This window comes from Choloepus didactylus, chromosome 2 (genome assembly GCF_015220235.1).
Source record: "Choloepus didactylus isolate mChoDid1 chromosome 2, mChoDid1.pri, whole genome shotgun sequence".
Lineage (NCBI taxonomy): Eukaryota > Metazoa > Chordata > Mammalia > Pilosa > Megalonychidae > Choloepus > Choloepus didactylus.
In genome coordinates, this window is record NC_051308.1 from 222,566,702 (window position 1) to 222,590,268 (window position 23,567).

The 23,567-nt window shown below is 58.2% G+C and overlaps 1 protein-coding gene across 1 annotated transcript in view; it reads left to right on the forward strand.

The window, feature by feature from the left end:
• Window positions 1-20,415, forward strand: part of AHDC1 (AT-hook DNA binding motif containing 1) — a 62,482-nt gene extending 42,067 nt beyond the window's left edge. The window contains 7 exon segments of the mRNA XM_037828024.1: window positions 4,496-4,607; window positions 4,767-4,804; window positions 5,181-7,235; window positions 7,238-9,007; window positions 9,010-9,041; window positions 9,044-10,100; window positions 20,133-20,415. Of these exon segments, the coding sequence (XP_037683952.1) occupies window positions 5,255-7,235; window positions 7,238-9,007; window positions 9,010-9,041; window positions 9,044-10,057 (4,797 nt within the window). The 5' untranslated portion in view covers window positions 4,496-4,607; window positions 4,767-4,804; window positions 5,181-5,254 and the 3' untranslated portion in view covers window positions 10,058-10,100; window positions 20,133-20,415.
• Window positions 20,416-23,567: the final 3,152 nt, after the last annotated feature.

Consider the following 23,567-nt stretch of genomic DNA (forward strand, 5'->3'; position numbering starts at 1 on the left):
GGCCTGAGGTCTGGGGCGTGGGGCCTCCTGAGGTTGTGAGGGTGGGGAGGTCATCTGTGGGAGGCTGCGGGGCTCTGTGTACCTAACTGGAAACGTAAAGGGCATCATGTGTTTAAGCACTCAGGCTTGGGGGTGGACAGGTATGTGGAGGGCTCTGTCCTTAGGTGTCTAGGGTCCTGTGCAGAAGAGTTACAGGTGAGAACAGGGCTAGAGGGATGTTTGAGGGCCCTGTGTGGTACCTTGGGAGGTGAGTGTGCAGGATTCAGGGTAGGTACTGGGCAGGTGTGTGTGCCACACTGAGCTGGTGCATGTGTGCAGGGAGTATAGTACACTGCAGAGTTAAGTGTAGGCCAGAATCTGTGAACACACTGGGGTGGTGTGTAGGTACACCAGGATGGGATAGTGTATGTACACAAGTTTCTGGGTGCGCACTGGGGGTGGTGTGTGCTGGGGCTCCATTTGTGCTTTGAGGGTGGGCTGGGTGAGCCTCCAGCCAAGCGGGGCTCAGCGGTGCCCAGTCTTGTGGCCAAATCGCTGAAGTCACTTCCTTTCCAGCAGCAACTTTCCAGGAGGAGGAGTTCTTCAGACCTGGGCTGGGAGAGGGGGGCGGAACCAGGAACTCTCAGGGGACGGCGGGTGTGTGTGTGTGTGTGTGTGTGTGTGTGTGTGTGTGTGTGTGAAGGCGGGTGTGTGTGTGTGTGTCTGGGAGGAGGGCCTGGTGGGGCTGGAGGAGGGGAGTCCTGGGGAGACAGAAGGAAAGACAAGGACAGGAGTCTGGAAGGGCCAAGGGCAGGAGGGGATGGGGGCGGAGCAGGGCGGAAAACACAGTCCCTGGGTGACCTCGGAGGGAGGAAGGGGGGGCCACCGGCAGGGTGACCCTCTGTCCAGCCGAGCTGGAGGCCCCCGCATACCTGGCACCCAGGACAAGGGGCTGGCAGGGGGCAGGGCTGGGGCAGACCTGCTTGCCAGGTGCCCCGCTCCGGGCAGGAAGAGGGTGGGCGAGGGCTGCACAAAGGAGCTCTCTGTGTGGCTGGGGGTAGGGTGGAGTGGGGTGTACTGTGCTGGGGGGGGCGGGGGCGGGGCTGGTGGCTCCAGGGGGTGGGGCGGGGCTTGCTCCCCACCGGGGCATCGGTGGCTCCAAGGGGACACCTAGTGGCGAGGGAGAGTAGTGCATCTGGATGGCTGAGGTGGGAGGGGTGACTATAAGCTGGGAGGGGAATAGATGAGAAGTCAAAAATTATAGCTGGTCGGGGGGACTAGGACAGTTGGAGGAGGCTGCATGGGAGCTGCTTGGCGCTCTGGCCAGAGGCAGTTTGGATTAGAGGAGCCCCAACAAATTTAAAGCCAGATTCCAGTTCCTCCTGGTCGTGGCTGTTTGTCCTTAAGGGCAATACTTCACCTCTCTGCCGCCAGTTAAATGCCAGAGGAGTGAATGGTGCCATTATCATTTGCATCATTATTATTTTTTGTTCTGACATTGAGCTGGAGGCAAGTTGGAAGCCGATCTTAAGGTACAATTGGATGGGTGAGGGGCTGGAGGGGAGGAAACTGGAAAGGTTGGCAAGCAATTCCTGAGGGAGCAGACCCTGGGAGATAAGGCCCCAGGAGGAGACGAGAGGAGAGGTGACAAGGAAGGTTTCCCAGCAGCAGTCACGGCTCCTTTGATGCAGTGTTTTCCATTTGAGGACATCCCTGGGCCTGTCCTCCAGGCTGAGGGAAATGGTGTGGGGGGAGGAGTGTGCAGGCTGGAGAGAGGGTCATGAGGCCGGAAGTGAGAGCTGGGGCTGGCAGCTCAGCTCCCCTGGGGAGGCTGTGGGTGGGGGGAGGGGGAGGCGGACTGGGGAAGGGGTGGGGTGGTCACAGCCACAGTGGGGAGGGTGGGGCTGGGGACTCAAGGATGTGGGCTGGTGCTTCCCGGCACTGTGCACAGCAGGTTGGGGCCCCCCAGCCCCCTCCCAACCAGCTGGTGTCCCTATGGGCGGGCCCAGACACACTGACCCAGAAGCAGACAGACAGAAGGACCCTTTTGACTTGGTTCACAGACCAGGGCTAGGCGGTACCCTTGGGAGGGGACCAAGAGAATGGCTGCCAGGGTGCGGTGGGGAGGGAAGCCAGCTGCTTCCCTCAGATCCTGGAGTCTGCAAGAGAGAGGAGTGGATAGAGTCAGGAGATCTGGTGGGAGGACATGCCCAGAGGTCTTCACAGATGGGTGGAGCAGAAGCTCCCTGCGTGGAGGAGGTTTCTTTCTTCTACCAGGATCACACCTTCAGGCTCCCAAAGGGAAGTCTCCAGAGCAGGGCCCAGTGAGCCCCATTCTCAGGTAGGGAGAGGCTTCTGGGGAACATCTCAAAGTGGGCATTGGGAGCCATGGGTCAGTCATACTGTGGGAAATCAGGCTTAAAGATTCCAGAATCTGAGCCTCTTGCCACCTCTGTTAGGGTGTTTCCCATTCTCGTTGCTGAGAGCGCCCAGCCTGGGTGGGGGCAGTCCCTGGCCCACAGCCAGGCAGAGGGTAAAACCCTGAGTGAGTGAGTAGGTGGGCCAGTGAGGAGTGGCTGGGGTCTGGGACCTGCAGAAAGGGATGCTCTGCCAGGAAGGCCAGCAGAAGGGCCCTTCCTGTATCATTTTATGGCCTTGGGCAAAGTCTCTTTGCCTCCTCCCATCTCAGTTTCCTCATCTGTGAAATGGGAGGGACATGAGTTGCTCTAGAACAGTGTCCCCACTGGGAGAGCTGATTATAAATACAGATTCCCAGATGTCCCTTCAGATCTATGAGTCAGACTCCCCTGGCCTAGGGCCTGGGTATCTGGAATGTTGCACAGCTCCCCCAAGCCCAGGGTTTGGAAGCCAATGGGTTAGATGATGTTAAGGTTCCTCCCAGCCTTAAATTAGACCACAGCTCTAGAAGGAATGCTTTCAGGAGTGGCTGAAGGAGAGTTGCAGGAGCTGGGAGTGGAAAGAGGCGTTGGACTTAGGGCAAAATGAGCAATCCTGCCACTTAGCAGCGGTGTGACCTCAGGCAACTTACACAACCACCCTGAGCCTGCTTCCCCTGTAACCTGGGGATGAGGAGCCATGCTCCTGCGTTGCCGTGAAGATTCAATGGGTCCTATACATGGGGGTGCTTTGTAGGTTGCACACTGCCATCCCCCTCTGCATCACCCTGTCCCTGAGTCAGTGCTGCAGTCCTCCTGTGGAGGGACAGCTCTGGGCAGGACAGCAGCTGGTGAGAGTCTGCATGTGTATATAGAGGTCAGGTCGGTGCCAGGCACTGGGCACTGGCCAGGGTCAGCCTTTAAGACCCTCACGGTGGTCAGGGCCTATACTACTCCTCAGCCCCCGAGATCCCAGCTCCTGGGGGTCAGCCAAGGCCCAGATTCTCCAGGCTCCCTTGGATGTCGGACAGGCCTAGGTCTAAATCCCCAGCTGTCCTGACCAGCTTGGGGAGTCAGTCAGTAAATATGGAGTATCCAAAGCCCAGGCCCAATGTTGAGGGTCAAGGATACAGTGGTAGACGAGACAGATGTGATCCCTGCCCCCAAAGAGCCTATGCTCAGAGTGAGGGTGGGATGGGGATAGGGGGCCTGGGGGGTGGGGTGGGGGGGACAGACACACTATAAACAGTCAGTCACACAAGGAGTTGACTACAGCTGTGATGAGTCCTATGAATGTGAACTAGAGAGGGCTCCAACAGTACGTAGCAGGGGCCTGACCAAAGTTGGGGGTTGCAGGGAGGTCAGAGGAACCCTTTCTGATGAAGGCAGAAAAGGAGTCTGAGAATGTCCCTCTCCACATTCTTGTCACTCTCCTTCCCTCAGCATCATTTTTGGGTTTGGAGAAGAATGAGAAAGAGCCTTGTGGGACAAGGTGAGGCTGATTGCCCTGTGTTCCTCATTCATTCTTTCATTCATTCATTCACCTGACAGATTTGTTTCAAAGCACCCCTGTGGGCCAAGAACTGGTCTGGGTGTTTGGGGACACAGCAGGGAGTAAGACAGAGATCCTGGCCCTTAGGGCGCTCACTGCCTTCCAGGGGATGGTTTCCTCCTCTGTAAAGATGGCAATGATGATCACATTGATCTCAGGTTTGCAGAGGAATTGGATGAGATAATCCATATAAGGTGCTTAGCAGAGGACATGGCTGCAAAGAAATACCCTGAAAGTAGGAGCCTTTATTGTTGTGGACTCCCCCAGTGTGGCCATTAAACTTCTGACCTCAGCCACTCTTACACTTTTTCTTTGCAGCTCTTACCCCTCTAATAATTACATCGTTTATGATCACCTGACCCATATCTATCTACCCAGTCCTTGTGCAAAGCAGGCACTTCATAAATAGTGTGTATGAATGAATGATATTACTTCACTTCATCCCTGAGCCTCCATTTCTTCATCTGCAAAATGAAGAATGAAATTAAATGATCCTGGACAGGTCCCAGCCCAGTGCCTGGCACACAGTAGGTGCTCACTAAACCTGAGCTGCCGTGCTCCTTTGCAGGTGCCATCCACGCCCTGAGGCCTGGGCTCAGGCCGAAGTTGCTCCCCAGCACCCCCAGCTGACAGCCAGCGACTGGCAGAGCCCCCAGGCCCAGGGGCCCCTTCCCTCCCAGGTCAGCTGGGTGTGTGCACTGGAGGGAGCATGTGGGCTCTGGGGGAGGCACCTGGACGAGGCCAGGCCAGTGCACAGGTGGACAGGCGGGCAGGGGTTGAGCTGTGGCTGCCAAAGCACTTGGGGGACTCAGATTTGTTGCCTGTCTTGTTGCCCACAGAGATCTCCAGTGTGACAGCCCAGGCGGCAGAGCCGAGGGTGAGTGGATGGGGTTCTCCTGGAGCTCTGGGGAGGGTGGCCTGGAAGAGGGGGGAGACCAGGCCCTCAGAAGGACTCCCCGTCCCTAAGTTTGATCTGCAGTGGTCGTCTGCCCTGCTGAGGGCCTTACCTCTCAAAAGCAAGGGTCCTGTTCTCCCTTGGCCAGGGCCTAGAAGAGGGTGGAACTGGGGCTGGTGAGGGGTTAATTGAGCCCTTAGTTTGGGGAAGGCAGGGGTCAACAAGGGGGTTGGGTTTGGGGAGGGGACTAGAGCCTGGTCAGGGGGCTGAGGCCTGGAGGAGAAGGGGTGGGGGCTCCTGGAGGATCTGGGAGCCCGATGAGGACTTGAGGTTCAGCGAGGGACATCCTGCCCGGCAGGTCCTGGTCCCGGCTTCTCTCACCCTCATGTCAGCCCCGGCCCCGCCCGGCGGCCCGCGGAGGACAAGGTCAGGATGCGTGTGAAGCCCCAGGGCCTGGTGGTGACTTCCAGTGCCGTGTGCAGCTCTCCTGACTACCTCCGGGAGCCCAAGTACTACCCCGGCGGCCCCCCCACCCCCCGGCCCTTGCTCCCCACCCGGCCCCCCGCCAGCCCGCCCGACAAGGCCTTTGCCCACACCTTCTCCGAGAGCCCACGCCCACCCCCACGCCGGGACCCCAGCACCCGGCGCCCCTCAGTCCTTGCCAAGGGGGACGACCCGCTGACCCCGCGGGCGGCCCGGCCCATCTCAGAGGCCCGCTGCCCCACACCGGCCGGGGACAGCAGCAGCTCCCGACACCACTGGGACAACGGGCGGGTGAACCTGTGTCCGGTGGTGCAGCTGATTGACATCATGAAGGACCTGACGCGGCTCTCCCAGGACCTGCAGCACAGCGGCGTGCACCTGGACTGCGGTGGGCTCCGGCTCAGCCGCCCGCCCGCCCCGCCGCCCGGCGACCTCCAGTACAGCTTCTTCTCCTCGCCCAGCCTGGCCAACAGCATCCGCAGCCCCGAGGAGCGGGCCACTCCCCACACCAAGGCCGAGCGGCCCAGCCACCCCCTCTACGAGCCTGTGCCTGAGCCTAGGGACAGCCCCCAGCCCGGCCAAGGCCACAGTCCCGGAGCTGCAGCTGCGGCCTCCGGGCTGCCCCCGGAGCCCGAGCCAGACGGCCCTGATTACTCAGAACTTGCTGACGCTGACATCCTTAGTGAGCTGGCCTCCCTTACCTGCCCCGAGGCCCAGCTGCTGGAGGCCCAGGCGCTGGAGCCACCATCGCCTGAGCCGGAGCCTCAGCTCCTGGACCCCCAGCCCCGCTTCCTGGATCCACAGGCCCTAGAGCCGCTTGGGGAGACTTTGGAGCTGCCACCCCTGCAGCCTCTCGCTGACCCTCTGGGGCTGCCGGGCCTGGCTCTGCAGGCTCTAGATACCTTGCCCGACTCCCTGGAGTCACAGCTGCTTGACCCCCAGGCCCTCGAACCCCTGCCCAAGTTGCTCGACATCCCCGGTCGCCGTCTGGAGCCCCAGCAGCCCCTGGGGCCCTGCCCGCTGGCCGAGCCCTTGCACCTGGACTTGTGCTCACCCCACGGCCCCCCGGGACCAGAGGGTCACCCCAAGTACGCCTTGCGGCGCTCTGATAGGCCAAAGATCCTGTGTCGCCGGCGAAAGGCCGGACGGGGGCGCAAGGCAGACGCTGGACCTGAGGGCCGCCTGCTGCCCCTGCCTATGCCTACGGGGCTGGTGGCCGCACTGGCCGAGCCCCCACCGCCGCCACCTCCGCCACCTCCTGCCCTGCCAGGCCCAGGACCCCTCCCAGAGCTGGATCCCGAATTGTCCCAGCCCGCAATGGTCCCAGCCCGCAAAGTCAAGTGCCGGGGTGTGCGGCGAATGGTGGTGAAGATGGCCAAGATCCCTGTATCCCTGGGGCGGCGGAATAAGACCACGTACAAGGTGTCATCCTTAAGCAGCAGCCTGAGCGTGGAGGGGAAGGAGCTGGGCCTGCGTGTGTCTGCAGAGCCCACCCCACTGCTGAAGATGAAGAACAACGGGCGGAACGTGGTGGTGGTGTTCCCGCCCGGGGAGATGCCCATTATTCTCAAGCGTAAGCGCGGCCGCCCTCCAAAGAACCTACTGCTGGGGCCCGGCAAGCCCAAGGAGCCAGCAGTGGTGACGGCTGAGGCAGCCACGGTGGCAGCGGCCACCCTGGCCATCCCGGAGGTGAAGAAGCGGCGGCGACGGAAGCAGAAGCTGGCATCTCCCCAGCCGTCCTATGCAGCAGACGCCAACGACAGCAAAGCCGAGTACTCGGACGTCCTCGCCAAGCTGGCCTTCCTGAACCGCCAGAGCCAGTGTGCCGGGCGGTGCTCGCCACCCCGCTGCTGGACGCCCAGTGAGCCTGAGTCAGTGCACCAGGCACCCGACACCCAGAGCATCTCCCACTTCCTGCACCGGGTGCAGGGCTCCGGCGGCGGGGTGGCAAAGCCGGTGGCTTCGGGGGCCGGGGTGGGGGCCATGCAGCCAAGACAGCCCGATGCTCCTTCAGCGACTTCTTTGAGGGCATCGGCAAGAAAAAGAAGGTGATGGCAGTGGCGGCCGCTGGAATCGGGGGCTCCGGCCTCACTGAGTTGGGGCACCCACGCAAACGGGGCCGGGGGGAGGTGGACGCTGCCACCGGGAAGCCCAAGCGCAAGAGACGGTCCCGGAAGAACGGGACTCTGTTCCCAGAGCAGGTGTCCAGCGGCCCAGGTTTCGGGGAGGTGGGCGCTGAGTGGGCCGGAGACAAGGGGGGTGGCTGGGCCCCTCACCATGGGCACCCAGGCGGGCAGGCTGGCCGAAACTGCGGGTTCCAGGGGACGGAGGCCCGTGCCTTCACCTCCGCTGGGCTGGAGAGCGGGGCCTCGGGCCGCGGCAGCTACTACAGCACGGGCGCACCCTCGGGCCAGACGGAGCTCAGCCAGGAGCGCCAAAACCTCTTCACCGGCTACTTCCGCTCGCTGCTCGATTCGGATGACTCCTCCGACCTCTTGGACTTTGCCCTCTCAGCCTCGCGCCCCGAGTCCCGGAAGGCATCGGGCACCTATGCAGGGCCCCCGACCAGCGCTCTGCCTGCCCAGCGGGGCCTGGGCACCTTCCCCAGCCGGGGAACCAAGGCCAGCCCAGTGGCGGTGGGCAGCAGTGGGGCTGGGGCGGATCCCTCCTTCCAGCCTGTCCTGCCCACCCGCCAGACCTTCCCACCGGCCCGGGCGGCGAGCTACGGACTGACCCCAGCCACTGCAGACTGCCGAGCAGCCGAGACCTTCCCGAAGCTGGCTCCCCCGCCTTCGGCCGTGGCCCGCTCACCCACCACCCACCCACCCGCCAGCGCTTACCCCACCCAGTATGGTGGCTATGGGGCGGGACAAAGCATCTTCGCCCCGGTTAAGCCCTTCACGGGCCAGGACTGCGCCAACAGCAAGGACTGCAGCTTCGCCTATGGCAGCGGCAACAGCCTGCCCGCCTCGCCCAGCAGTGCACACAGCGCTGGCTATGCCCCCCCACCAGCCGGTGGCCCCTGCCTGCCGCTCGGCAAGGCATCCTTCTTCAACAGCTCTGAGGGGGCCCCCTTCTCGGGCTCAGCCCCCACACCCCTGCGCTGTGACAGCCGGGCCAGCACCGTCTCGCCCGGCAGCTACATGGTGCCCAAGGGCACCACGGCCTCGGCCACCTCCGCCACCTCTGCCGCCTCCTCCTCCTCCTCGTCCTTCCAGCCCTCGCCCGAGAACTGTCGGCAGTTTGCGGGGGCTTCTCAGTGGCCTTTCCGGCAGGGCTACGGGGGCCTGGACTGGGCCTCGGAGGCTTTCAGTCAGCTCTACAATCCCGGTTTCGACTGCCACGTCAGCGAGCCCAACGTGATCCTGGACATCTCCAACTACACGCCCCAGAAGGTGAAGCAGCAGACGGCGGTGTCAGAGACCTTCTCGGAGTCCTCCTCCGACAGCACCCAGTTCAGCCAGCCGGTCGGGGGTGGCAGTTTTCGGCGCGCCAACAGCGAGGCCTCGAGCAGCGAGGGCCAGTCGAGCCTGTCCAGCCTGGAGAAGCTGATGATGGACTGGAACGAGGCATCCTCTGCCCCCGGCTACAACTGGAACCAGAGCGTCCTCTTCCAGAGCAGCTCCAAGCCAGGCCGCGGACGGCGGAAGAAGGTGGACCTGTTCGAGGCCTCGCACCTGGGCTTCCCATCCTCTGCCTCGGCCACGCTTCGGGCTACCCATCCAAACGGAGCAACCGGGCCCCGGGCAGCCGAGGGGTGGACGGGGCGGCGGGGCCTGCTCCGCCAAGAAGGAGCGAGGCGGGGCGGCTGCCAAAGCCAAGTTCATCCCCAAGCCACAGCCTGTCAACCCGCTGTTCCAGGACAGCCCAGATCTCGGCCTGGACTACTACAGCGGGGACAGCAGCATGTCACCACTGCCCTCACAGTCGAGGGCCTTTGGCGTGGGCGAGCGAGACCCCTGTGACTTCATGGGACCCTACTCTATGAACCCATCCACGCCTTCTGACGGCACCTTCGGCCAAGGCTTCCACTGCGACTCGCCCAGCCTGGGTGCCCCTGAGCTGGACAGCAAGCATTTCCCGCCGCTGGCCCACCCACCCACGGTGTTTGATGCTGGCCTGCAAAAGGCTTACTCGCCCACCTGCTCCCCAACAGTGGGCTTCAAGGAGGAGCTGCGGCCGCCACCCACAAAGCTGGCTGCCTGCGAGCCCCTCAAGCACGGGCTCCAGGGGGCCAGCCTGGGCCACGCAGCTGCAGCCCAGGCCCACCTGAGCTGCCGGGACCTGCCGCTGGGCCAGGCCCACTATGACTCCCCCAGCTGCAAGGGCACAGCATATTGGTACCCGCCAGGCTCAGCTGCCCGCAGCCCACCCTATGAGGGCAAGGCGGGTACAGGACTTCTGGCTGACTTCCTGGGCAGGACGGAGGCCGCGTGCCTCAGTGCCCCACACCTGGCCAGCCCGCCGTCCACGCCTAAGGCCGACAAGGAGCCGCTGGAGATGGCCCGGCCGCCCGGCCCACCCCGTGGCCCCGCTGCAGCTGCTGCTGGCTATGGCTGCCCACTCCTTAGTGACTTGACCCTGTCCCCCGTGCCGAGGGACTCGCTGCTGTCCCTGCAGGACACCGCCTACAGGTATCCAGGCTTTATGCCACAGGCGCATCCCGGCCTGGGTGGGGGCCCCAAGAGCAGCTTCCTGGGGCCCATGGCGGAACCTCACCCTGAGGACACATTCACCGTCACCTCCCTGTAGTGCCAACTGAAGTGCCGACTGGACCGTGAGGTTTTGTTACTGGGTGAGTCTGGGGATGCGGGAGCAGTGGACAGAGGCCTGGGGGCGGGGGTGGCAACTGGGGACTGGGGGCGTGAGGACATCGGAGCTTGGACAAAGGCAAGAGATATAAAAATGAGTAGGAGGAGTAGGTAAGATTTAAGGATGAGATTGGGGTTCCAACAATGGAGGAAGGAGTCTGGGATAAGATGTTGGGGGTAGTTGGGAGGAAATGGGGTGCCTGGGTGGGGAACCTCGCTGGGGACTTGGACTTTCAAGGGGTACTGCTATTAAAATGGCCCGAGGACCACAGACTGGATGGAGCCACCTAGTCCAGTTCAGCAAGCATTTATGTCTCTTGTCCATGCTAGGTCCTGGGCAAGGACCACCTGAGTCCCAAGAACCCTCACTTACCGCTTGACCTATTGCAAGGGAGGGTGTTTGCATCCTTCTGTAAAAATACTATTTTAGTATTCTTAGGATTTGATGTTTTAAAAAAGGAAAAGATGTGAAGGTAGAAGCACATTGGACAAAGTGATGCCAATCCTGCCCCTTATGTCCCCATCAAGGTGTGGCCCATGTGTTTTTCTGACCCTGCCAGGCACCTTCACTTCCCCAGGAGCTTCATTTATTCCAAGATGCCTTCCGAGCTGAGGGCCAGGCTGAGGGTGTGCCAGTATGATTTGGTCACACCCTCTGCAAGGACTTGACCAAATGGCAGAAGTGTCCTTTTCTGTTCTCCCGAAGGCTATTTTTCAACATACTTGGCTTGAGGCAGGCTCATTGTGGGCCGGGACACGCAGGGTGGGGTTCCAGAAGTGGAGATGGGGTGCTGGGATCCTGCTATCCTTGGGAGCCTGCAGCCAGTGGGTCTGTCCCCAGGCGGGACTTTATGGCCCTAGAAAAAGGGTCCCGTCCCACTGTTTTTATCAGGCACCATGACCTCATTAGTTGGTGTTGCTGTTTTAGTATTCTTAGGATTTGATGTTTTAAAAAAGGAAAAGAGGAAAAATGTCCCCAAAACAGTAAAAGGGGGTGGGAGGGACCAGGTTTGAGGAATAATTTTCTTAAACAACTTGCCCCAGAAATAGAGTCATGACTGGCCCATTAGATCCCACTTCTGGCCCAGATGTGGTAAGTGGTATGGGGTGGGCTGGGGAGCGTGTCTAATCACCCCTCGTCGTGTTCCACCTCTGCTGCCACTGCACACCCTTGGGAGTGTCTCTTCCCTGAGAAGTCCAAGGCAGTAGCAGGATTTCTGATAAGCTCCATCCCTGCTTTGAGGAGGCCATTTGAGGCCAGGGTGACTCGGGTCCTGAAAGCATCAGCATTGGAAACTTATTACCCCCTCTCTGCCTGACGCCTTCTCCCCAGGTGGCTGAAGGTGGCAAGGGGCAGCAGTGGGAGTCTGGAGGCCTGGCAAAGGACCCCTCCCCAATCCCCCCCCAACTTGCCACATGTCCTTGGCCAAGCCCTGGCCCCTCAGTGGACCTCAGTTTTCTTATCTGTTCAAGGAAACTGACTTAGATAATCTTTTAGGCCCTTGCAACTCTGCAGGGCATAGACAATGGACCCTACCTTTTTTTTTTTTTTTTTTTTTTGGCAGCATATTTTTCCTCCTAATGAAGCCAGGCCAAGAGATTAAAATGGCCTTCCATTCCCCATGCGTCTCATTGCAAGCAGCAGAGCTGAGATCTGGAGCAGGCCAGGGAGAAGCTGCTTACGGTTTAAAATGTCAAACTCTTGATCCTTCTCACTGGAGGGGAGATATCTCGTAGATAATCCAGAAATGTGAAATAATCCCAAAAACCGTTCCTCCCGGGCTCTGGGTGGGAAAATGAATGGGCGTGGGGGCTGGGTGTTCGGGCAGGTCACAGCTCAGTGAAACACATAATGGAACCACCCAGCGAGGCCTGAACGCGGGAGGAACTGGGAAGCCATCCAGGCCCACACTCTGGCCCTGCTCCCCACGCAGGGCTGGGAGTTGACAGCACTAGCCTCAAACCAATGCGTTCAGTTGTTCTGGAGACCTCTGTCCAGCACCCCATTGCATGCCAGGCCTTAGGGGCACTGCAGTGAGAGCCAGTAGGAGGCCCTGGCCCTCAGGGGCCTTCCAGTCTAGAGGGAGATGGTAAACAGAAAGGAACAGGCTGTTTGCTAATTACACCTGTGGGAAGGACTGTGCAAGAGATAAAAAGACAAGAAGCTGGGAGAGCCTACAGCAGGCAGGCCACGCCTTGGAGCTGAGGCCTGAAGGGTGGGTGGAGGTCAGCTGGACAGGGAGTGGGAAGAGCATTCTGGGCACAGGAAACAGCAGAGTGTACAGCCCCGAGGCAGGAAGGGGTTCAGCTTTGAGGAACTGATGGGAAGTGACGGGGCATGGAAGGCAGGGCCAGAACCATGCAGGGCATTAGAAGAGGTCTGAACAAATGGGGAACCTCGAGGAGTTTTCAGCAGGAGAGCCATGGGTCCTGTTGGAATAGGGCAAGTGTTGAAGTCTGCAGTCGTCCAGGCAACGACCGTGGCTTGGACCAAGATGTTGGTAGGGCTGACTCCCCTCGTTAGCTAAGATGGCGCCCCAGCTCCTTTAGGGCCAGGGATGGGTTGAAATCATTGTGGCCGTGAGGAAGAGCTGGGAGCGTAGGGAAGAGGGAGAGTGGCGAGGAGGAAGAGTTAACAGCGGGAGCCGCGCTGTCGACAGAGGGCTTACGTGGAGAGGGCGATGACGCGCCAACAGGCAGTCAGCACTTTTGACGCCGTGCACGTCTCGAGCCCCTCCCTGCCCGTCCCAATGCCAGACCCTGGGGTGACAAAGCAGACACAGCTGCTGTCCTCAGGGAGTTCAGCATCCACTTCAGGAAGCTGAAACAAGCACGCAAAGAACCTGAGAATACCTGGTAGGAAGTGGCAGGTGACCAGAGGCAGGGAGAAGCGATGAGTGTGCATCGGGGAGGTGGGTGTGGGGGCAGAAGTCACTCCCCATCCCCCTCCCCCTGCCACTTTGGTAAGTAAAGGAACCCCCACTTGTTCCAGGCCCTTGTATAACACTGACTCTGCACAGCAGCCTGGGACCCGGGTGTACCCCCCACCCATCAGAGTGTGGAGGGAACAGGTGTAGCTGTGGAGCTTGCCCACTCTCAGCCAAGACTGGAACCCAGTACTGCCCCCTTCAGAATCTGGGTGCTCTTGTATACTGTGGCCTCTGTCCACCCGAGCCCCCTGTTCCCCATCTGCAGAAGGAGGGCTTGGCTTGGATGATCCCTAAAACTCTTTCTGGGTCTGACTTTTTAAATAGATTTTGCAGTTTGTTGGGGGAGGGATATTGGGAAGGGGCTGCATTGGAGCTCAGCCTTGAAGAAGAGATGAGATTTGGACGCAGGGAGACTGGGGGAAGGGCGTTCCAGGTAGAGGGAACAGGGCAAAGGCAGGTTCCCTCCCAGTATGAATTAGAAGATGAAAACTCAGAGGAGCAGAGTGGGGAACCCGGAAGCCGCCTGGCCTGGAGAGCTGTGGCTGATGGGGCGGAGCAGGGGAGGGGTCGGAAGAGGGAGGGTGGTAGTGGGGTGGGCCTGGGACCCGGGCAGACATCTTCCCTGGCTCCCTAGATGGAAAGCAGAGCCAGACAGACTGGCTCCACACTGGGCCCTTGTGGGCTGAAAATGGACCCTTCCAGACCCTGGGGACAGGGGTGGGAGGGTAGGAAGAGCCCTCCAAGGTGTTTGGGGATCTCAAGTCCCCTTCCCCTCCCCATTCCCTCTCAGGCCTGGACCTGAGGCCCGGAGAAATGTCACAGGTCGTCCAAGGTTACACCAGCTGGGGCCTGCACGGTGCAGAAAGCAGTCTCCAAGGCCACCATCCAGCCGGGGTCAGCAGGCATGCCCGGACCTGGGCCAGGCCCTGGCTGCTCGGGGCTTTGTCTCTCTGTGCCTTGAAACCTCAAGAGGTCACTCAGTCCTGCCTCTGGCTCTGAGCAAGAGGCCCTCACGTCAGGGCTCAGCTGCCCCTGCCCTGCCTCTTCTGGGTGCGCCTTCCCCGCTCCCTGGGAGGTTGTCCTCCCTCAGATCCTATCTCTTGCCTCTCCTGCAGCCATTTGCAGGCCAGGCCTTGTGTTCTGAGCCCTCATTTCCTGGAAAGGTCATCTCTCTGTGAACATGCCCTCTCACACCCTCCTCTCCCATCTCCCCACATTCCTGTGGATCTGGGAGAACCTGAGGGAGCAGGGACCTGGAACTGGAGGACGGTGGCTCCACAGTGGGCCTCTGTGCAAAACTCAGTTCCATCCCTTCCCAGCTGGGTGATCTGGTGAGTCACTCACCCTTCTGCACCTCTTGTTAGGATGAGATGAGATGCGTGAAGCACTTAACCCAGTCCCTAGGGCCTAGTCCTGGAACATAGTAAGCTCCTAATCAGTAGTTGGTAGGAGGGTAGGCAGGTAAATAAGTACCTCCCTACAAACTGCATTCTAGGGCCTCTGACCCTTTCCTCCTTGCCTGGGACCACCATGGCCAGCCCTCCTTCACATGCCCTCCCTGCCTCCCTCCTAGAAAGGGTCTTGTATTATCTAGTGCCAGGTTGAGGTCTTGGGAGGGAATCTTTGAAGCACCACCCAGTTCTTTGCCTTAGTGACTAGGCTGAGTCCTCCCTGGGGGAGAACCCAAGGACAAGGTGAGTCATGCACCCTGCCCCAAGGGTGATGGGCAGCAGGACCCAGACTCAAAAATGACTTGGGTCAGCTGGAAACCCTGCCTACACAGTTATCCACGCCAATCCTCACTTCCAGTACAGATAATCTGGAAAGCATTTCCTTGTGACTTCATAATATGTCATGATTTCTCGCCCAGCAGATTTATTGTCCTTGTCATAACTTTCGCTGCCATAGTGCCCTGTGTTTGTGCTGGAGGGCAGGGCAAAGTAGGTTAATTCTTTGTTCAGGCAGCCACCTGGCTCGGGGCCAGGGCACTGCATCTGGGGCTGGGGTGACCATCGAATCCAACAGCCCTGCCCTCGTGGAGCTTGCATTCTGTCAACAGATATTCATTAACAACCTCCATGTGGACACTGCTCTCCAGTTGAGGGACTGAGAAATCAGGGACCACCCTCTTGAACCATGTGAGCGGGGCAGGCAGCAAGAACTTCCTGGAGGCAGGAAGTGGGTCCTGAACAAATCTGAGGCTTCGGAGGCCCTAGGCCCCTAGCTCAGGCGCCTGGTTCGGTACGACCACCACCTACCAGGTCGCTGCCCCTGCTGCCCCCCATCCTGAGTCCACTCTCCCCACTGTGGCTGCCTAAGTTTGTTTTTCTTCAGCATCTTTGCACGCACGGTGTCTGGAACCCCTCAAATATTTATTGAATGAATTGATTAAAACACAAGTCATCCTGTGACTCCAATGCTTTATTACACCTTTCGATTGCATCCCTCTCTCACCAGCCTCCTTGCCTACAAAATAAATGCCCAACTTCCTAGCATGGTATTCGAGATATCCGAGGCTTCCATCATGGCAGCCACCCTCTCTATCAGCCTGACCTTCAGGCACAGGCTCCTCACACAGGCAGCTCCCTTCCCACCCCAGAGAGTGTGTTAAATCAGGAAGGAGCTTTCCAAGGGGCTCTTTCCTGAATGTGTCCTGTGCCTTTGTTCCGGCTCTTCCTTGGCCTGGGCTGCCCTTTCCTACCCACCATCCACTTCCCACCTGTCAGGTCCTATCTTTCACTCAGACATCACCTCCTCCAAGAAGCGTTCCAGGATCATTCCCAGGCCGAATTAATCTCTAACCCATGACAGCCCTTCCTGGGAATGTCCTACTCACCACGCCACCAACGCCTTTACCAGTTACTCATCTCTGCACTGCCCCCCTCCCCCGGTGCCTCGTCATGCCGGGTACACTTCAGAGGTCAGGGCTTGTGTGTGTGTGTGTGTGTGTGTGTGTGTGTGTGTGTGTGTGTGTGTTGGTAACTAGAGTCAAAGACTAGCATGCGGAATAGGGAGAATTATGAGAGAAAATTGGGGCAATGAAGGGGTGGGTAAATGAACCAATTCGAACTCGCAGGGCTAGCTGGGCCTTTGGAATTCTCTACGTATAGCTTCTCCCAGTTTACAGAGGGAAGGGGACTCGCCAGAGGATAGCCAGCCACGCAGCCGGGGAACTGCAAAATCTTAGAGCCGGGAAGGCTCTGGGATCACCCAGTTCTGGTGTTCTTGCTCTTTTCTCAGCCTCCACCTCAGTCCCGTGTCCACCACATCCCCAGCAGCACCCATCTCTACAAACAGCATCTTCCAGCTGGTCGGGACAGACGAGGAGTGTGGGGCTCTGAGAGGCGAGACGTGCACACAGAGTCCCCCCCAGGGCTGTTGGGTGACCGTGGACATGAGCCCCACTGGGTCCCACTAGCAAGTCCTTTAGGCCTCCTCAGTGCCCAGCAGTGAGGATGGTGGGGCGAAATCCTTGAGAAGGGAAAGACTGACAGCTGGAGTTTACCAGTGGACATGGATTTTGAAAACTTGCAAAGTGGGGGGAAAGCCCCACACACCCACACTCTACAACACCCCTCCCCATCCCCAATTGGGGGTCTCATCCCTCAGTAAATTCCAAGTCCACCCTACTTGGGGGTTTCTCTGCCTGTCAGTGTAGTCTGAACCCCAAGGAGGCAGTTTCCTCTCCACATTTAAAGGACCTATGGGCCTGGCTTTGCCTGAAAATGTCAGAGGGGGGCGTCAGCTTTTGGGCAGCTGTGATTTGCCTCTAGCCCCTTGTCTTTGAGGCACAACTCAGTGCCTGAAGATCTCTCACTCACCTGTTTAACTCTTTTCTTTTGCAAACATAGAAACTGAAGCCCAGAGAGGGAAGAGGCTTACCCTGGGTTGCACAGCAAATCAGTCTCAAATTTGAGTGCATTCTCTTTGCCTTCTGCTAAGTGGATGTTGCTTGGTGTTGAGACTCCACTCTGGAGGGCAGAGGCTGTTTCTGTTCACTGCTGTCTTCCGGCCCTCAGCTCAAGGCCTGGCATTAGTGGGTGTGAATACCTGTTTGCTGGTTCCTTAAATGAATGCATAAATGCATGCTCCTCTTCTGGGGAGAAACTCTCTCTGTGGACAGGCTGATTGTATCTGATCTGCAGCACTTTTAATCCCAGCTCACCTATCCCTCCAAGCCCCCAAAGCCAGCCCCCAGTGACAGGCAGAGACCACTTAATGCCTTGGCACCTTAGAAAGTAAAACCGCTGGGGCACAAGGACTTGGTGGAATGTGGCTCTGTGGCTGTTCATTATGGAAGCACTAAAAGGTTATGCCTTATAAACAGTGGCTAGTGTCCTGGGGGTCCACACGCATGCTGGCATTGGGCATCCCGAGGTCCCACACACAGGTCCCTGCCCTGGAAGAGCACAGCAGGGAATGACAAGTGCATTGGTAGCTATGGTAACAGGGTGCCTAAGGAGGCGGCCTGGAGGTGTGCAAGACCTGAACTGGACCTTGACACGCTGCTCGGATTTAGATCAGTCATTGCTAGTCATTCACTCAACACACATTCTTGACCCCTACCTGTGCTGGGTGCTGTGCTCAGCAGTGAGTTGAAGAGGCACAGCCCCTCCCTGCCAAGGCTGGGTTAGGTGCCCCCTCTGTGCTCCCTGAGCCCCTCAGGGCCTCCCTGGGGCAAGCCCCCATCTCCCTGCATGGTAATAATCTGGTATAAGACCTGCCTTCCCTCTGCTCTCTGAGCTCTCCATGGCAGGGACCAGATCAGTTTGTTCTCTGCTTGTCTACAATGCCCAGCACTGGGCCGCCTGGCCCATTGGTGTCAGTTCTGTTTTGCAAAGAGCTGGACCTAGCGAGGCCAGAGTTCACAGCTGCAGCACTCCCCTTCCCCCATCCCCCAAGAAGTCCTGGATTTTGATCCCTTCCCCACCCCCATCTCCCGACCATCCCCCAGATTCTGCCAGAGTCTCAGGCTGGCCAAGTCTTGGAAGCTGGGGAGGGCGGTGGGAGGAGGAAGGTGAGACGGCGATGGGCGGCTTAGCAGAGGGTGAGAGAGCCTCCCTGCTGCCTGGCCGCCGGGCACCGTGCAGTGGTTCTGGCAGGAGCCGCTTGCTGGGCTGAGATCACCATGGAGACCTGGCTTGGAGAGGGTCACTGGCAGTGGTTAAGGGCTGGAGGGGGTGGGGGTGGTAGGGATTTGTGCACAGGCTCCCAGCCTGCCCCGGGGCCCTTGGGGCAAGCAGCGGAGGAGGCTGGGGTTCTGTGTTCGGCACAGTCAGCTTGCCAAGTGGTTTGGAGCAGCCTGTCCTAAAACTCCCCCTCTCCTGTCACCCAGCACACTACATCTGTTGCCTCAGCAGAGGTCCCTCCTTAGCTTGGCGGCTGTTCTTCAACCACAGGAAAGTCGTCCTACAGATGGCTGCCCCTTACCCCTACAGTCAGACCTGTCACTCCAGATATGATCGACCTAACCCCCAGTGAATAGAACTCTCTGCAGTTGTTCCTGTTTGTCACCCAACTGGGGAGAAGTGACGTCCATCCCAGCGGAATACTCCCTGCCCCAACGGCTGCTTTTCTACCCATCACCCCAACTGTAATACATCTGTCACCCTAACAGGCACACCTCTTACCCCTACTGCTCATTTTCATCCTCTCCTCAACTGCAGGAGACCTGACAGCTCAACAAAGACGCAGCTCTCACCCTCCCTCTCGCGCCTCTGCTTGCCACCTGGTCTGATACACTGGGCGGGGTGCTGCTCCTGTGGCTGCGGGAACCCACCTGGTTCCCCTGGCCCCTGGGGGAGTCCTGGCAAGTCCAGCCTCACGACAAAAGTCGTCCCCGAGGCTGACTGCCCAGCAGACAGCAGCCGATGCTGAGCGGAATTTAAATGGGGTCCTGTTGGGAAGGGAAGCCAAGAAACAGTACAAGGGACGAGAGGCTTTCTGTCGCCACCTGGTCTGCACGGGTGTTGGGGAGGATGGATGGGAGCACTGAGGAGCCTTAGAAGGTGGTTTTACCACCCTTACTTCCCCTTAATTCTGGTGGGCTCTGAGAGGAGGATATAGCCCCAAAAGTGCCAGGCTCATGGCTGGGGCACCTGTGGGCCCCTTCTCGCACACCCCAGCAGAGCTGCAAATTCAGAGGTTCAAGCCAAGTTTGGGGGGCGGGGTAGGAGAGTCAGCTCCCCAGAGCCCCAGAAACATAATTAGGAACATCCAGGAAAAGTGGGTACTTTGGACCTCAAGCATCTGGTGATTGTTGAGATTGGGGACTGGGGAGTTTCTGAGTTTCAGGAAGGTAGGTTCAGCCAAACACAGGTGACATTGTGTTGGACAATTTATTCCTTCATTCAAAAGACTTACTCATCACCTCACCTCTCAGAGGAACAGAATGGCCTTGGCAGGGCTGGGTAGAAGGTTGGATTTAGAAGAAATTAAAGCAGCAGCTCACACCTGTGCTGTGCTAAGGCCATGTCTTCCCCATTATGTCATTCCTCAGAACAGCCTTGGGAGAGTCACCAAGATCATTGTTACATGAGGCAACCGAGGCTTGCAGTGTCCGATTGGCCAAGCCCCAGGACAATAATAAAGAGTAATTAGTATAATTTGTTATGCCCGTAAGTGCCAGGCTTTACCTTCCTTAGCCCACTGACTTTCCAATGCACTTCCAGAGGCTCACAGAGGTTCAATGACTTGCCCAAGGTCATAGAGCTACGAAGTGGTGGTGCTGGCATTTGAACTCGGCTGCATCTAACCCCAGAGCCCAAGTTCTTAAGAAATTCCACTGCCTGGGACACCTCACCCAGCATATCCTTTAGCTACCGGTGTTGGGGAGCTTGCATGCACACCTATATTACAGGTGGGAAAACTGAGCTCAGAGAGGGCTAGAAGCTGTCCCAACATCACATGGGGATGGCTGTGGAGCTTTCTGGGAGAGGGAGCAATATAGTCAGCTTCTCCCAGAATCCTGGTAGGAACTGGGTGGGCACAGATGGGGAGGCTCACCCTTCACCTCCCTTTTCTCAGAGCTCAGTGTTTGTACCTGCAGCTGACCTCAGCCTCTTCTTCTCTTGTGTTTCTTTGCAGCTTTCAGAAAACCAACGCCAAGACCCCTCCCAGCGTCCACCTCGTCCTCCGGCAGGAGCGCCTGCCCCTCTGCCTCCCACCCCACCCCACTTGCACCCCCTGCGGCCCCATCTTCCCCCACCCCTCCCTGCCCCTCTCCTCCATGCAGAAGCCGAAGGTGAGCCCTTTCTGCACAAAACCAGCAATTGTAAATACTTTTTAAAAATGTACAAAACTTAAAAACAAAACACAGTTTTAGAAAAAGACAAAAAAAAAAAAAGAGCGAGAGAGCGAGCGTGTGCAAGAGGTTGCGAGCGGGGTCCCGAGGTGTCCAGAGCCCCTGCAAGTATGCACTGAGAAATTTATCTACAGGTCGTGTGACGAAAATGAACAATATCCTATTTATTGTATATACTGTTTTATTATAAATCGTGGATTGTATATTGCATTCTGTAAACCTGCTGTGGTCCCGTGGTGTGCAAATTCGCATGGTGGGGGGGAGGGAGAAGAACCTCTTGCGGGAGCTTTTTTTTTTTCTTTCTTTCTTATTTTTCACTCTTTTGGGTTTTCTCTTCTGTTGTTGTTGTTGTTTTCTGTTGGCAGGACACACCCAAAGATCCAAGTTTGTATTAAAAAGAAATGAAAAAAAGCAAAAAAAAAAAAAAAAAAACAACCAACTTGTGTCTTTTGAAAGGGGGTGAGTGAGGGTGGCTGGGGATGGGGCATGGAACATGGAAGGGACATGGCTGGTGGCTATATGTGCTCCCTCTGAGTTCTCCTTCTACCTGAGATCTAAGTCACCTTTGCATCTGGGTCCCCCACCCCATTCCACCCCAAGTCCTGAGTGTTCCCTGCCTCTAGGTCCCCGACTCTGCCCCCAGATTTCCTTGGTCCGAGCCACCTGTTCTACCTCTTCGCACACTTCCGCCCACACCCCCACCCTGATTCCACTCTAGGCCCTGGGTCGTCCCTCCGTCTGGGCTCCCGGTTCTGCCCAGTCCATTTTGTCCCAGTCCAGGGCTTCTCTCCTGCCTCCGGGTCCCCCATTCTTTCCCAAGTCCCATCACTCCCTTTCTTTGGACCCTTTTTTATGTCCCCAGGTCTCCTCTGCCCCTCCAAAGTGCAGAGTTGCTTGCCTCTAGAACCCCTATTCTGCCTCAAGCCTGGGTCTCTTCTCCCTGAAGAACCCCCATTATGGGCCAAGGTTTGGGTCTCCCTGGCTTTCAGACGGCTTCATTCATCCCAGGTCCCAGGTCTGTGCCTCTGGTCCCTTATTTGTCCCAAATCTTTCCAGCCTTTGGATGCCACAGTTCTCCCCTGAGGACCAGGCTCTGGGACCCTCATTCCAACCGAAGTCCGAGAACACTTGTGTGATCCCTCTTTCCCACTAGGACTGGAGGAGCCCCTGTTTGCGGGGCTCCCTTTCCGCCCCAGGTTCTGGGGCTGCTCTGCCTCCAGGCTGCCCATTTTGCCCCAACCCACTCACATGTGCTAGTGCAGAACCCACATGTGACCAAGGCAGTCACCTCAAATTTTCTTTCTCTGCCTTCTCTCTTTCCACCCTGAACCCCAAATGCTGGATGTGTGTTTCCTCCCAGAGTTTGCTTATTTCTGGTGAGCCCAGGAGGGCTGCACTGTTGTCCACCATCCAACCTTGCGAGCTCTGGGCTGTCGTCCCCCCCACCAAAGTGCCCACCTTGGACTTCCTGGTCTTTCGGAAGCAGTTTTTCTCACAGCCCTGTTTTATGTTAAAGCTCTGCTGAAGCTGGCTTCTCTGTAGCTCCCTGCTGAAACTGGAGACACCAAGGGACACTTCTCCCTGGCCTGCCCTCCCCCACTGACCCATCAAGGCCTGGGCCTGGGGAAAGCCTGGGGACCCCTTGGTGTGAGGGAGAGACACCCCCCACCTTCTGGGCACCCCTGTCTGAGAGAAGAGGCAAGAGGCCTCAGACAGGGGTAGGTAACAGTCCCCTGAAACTGCAGCCTCCATGTTGGATGTAAAGGCTGGTGCATCCACCAAGCCTCCAGGTGTCCCCAAGACAGTGAAGAGACGCTGTCCCTGCCTTTCCTATCTGGTGAGGGAGACAAGGCAGCACCAACACTCTCCTCAAGCTCACGACCCACTGTAGTGCTAGGAGTGAGGGCAAGAAGCAATGGGAGCCGGGTAGGCCAGGGAGGGGAGCTTCCCAGAGGAGAATGCATTTAAAGAGCCAAGGCAAGGCTCCAAGGCGGAAAAATGAGGGTATTCCCAGAGGAGAAAGGAGCCTATGCCGAGTCTGGAGTGACAAGTCACACAGTTAAGTCTGTTTGGAGTCAACACTGTGTTTGGGGAACGGAGAGGACTTTGGCAAGGTCACTCCAGGGCAGGGTGGAGGCTGGCTGGAGGGCCAGGGGGACGGCCAGGTGGGGCAGGCTCAAGAGAAGCCTGTGTTCCGAGAGGCTTGCAGGGAAAAAATTACTGGGTTCGGGGGCCTGGGGAGGCCATCTGGGTGGGACAGGCTGGGCAGAGGTGGAGGCTGTGAGGGGCTCCAGTAAGATGGTGGGGGCCCGGTGAGGGGAGCTGAGGGCTCCGCGAGGGGATGGAGGCCCAGGGGAGGTGGCAGTGAGGGGATTGATTATTCCCTGAGAAGGGATTGGGGTTCAGCCAGGAGATGAGTCTTGAGAGGGGCAGGAAGGGCAGGTTGTGGGCCCCGGGGCTCCAGGATGGGGGAAATGGGGGTTGGGGGGGTGGGGAGGAAAAACCAGGAAGGAAATGAGAGTTTTTAGGGAAGTGATTACAGCACGGGGGGGGGGGGGGCATTAACTTATATTGGAAGGGATGGGGAGTCCCTGTGAAGAGGGGGGCTCAGGGCAAGGTGGGGGGGAAGCCTGAGAAGGGGTTGTGGTTTCCAGGATGGGAGAGAGGTTTGGTGAGGTTAGTGGATGGGAGCTCAAAGAGGTGAAGGGAGAGAATGGGAGCTCAGAGAGGGGAAAGGTGCCACCCAAGGGTTCTGCGGCTTAGGGGTGTGAGGGGAGAGGCATCTCTCAGAGACTAGGCTGGGGGAGATCTGCCAGGATCCACCCTTTGGATGAGAAGGTGCTCTGTGCCCTTAGGCTCTGGGGCCTCTGGAGAAAGGTCAGCAGAGACACTGCCCAGAAGAATGGGGCAGGGCTGGGTGTCCTACCAAGCCACAGTCCCACACCTGAGCCCAGAATCCACTAAGGCAACATGATTCCAGGATATTTGTGTTTTGCTTCCATTTATTAAACTCCTCCCTGAGGTGATTATTTCTCAAAACAATCCTCGAGGTAGAGAAAGATATTCACCTCATTTGCAGATGAGAAGACAAGTTCCTTCGGAGACATGGAGTAAGTAACTTGTCCAAGATTGCATAAGAAGTGGCAGAAGTGGGTTGGCCCAGGGTCTGACTCCAAGCCCTTGCTTTATCAGCAATTTAAAGGAAAAAAATTCTGCTT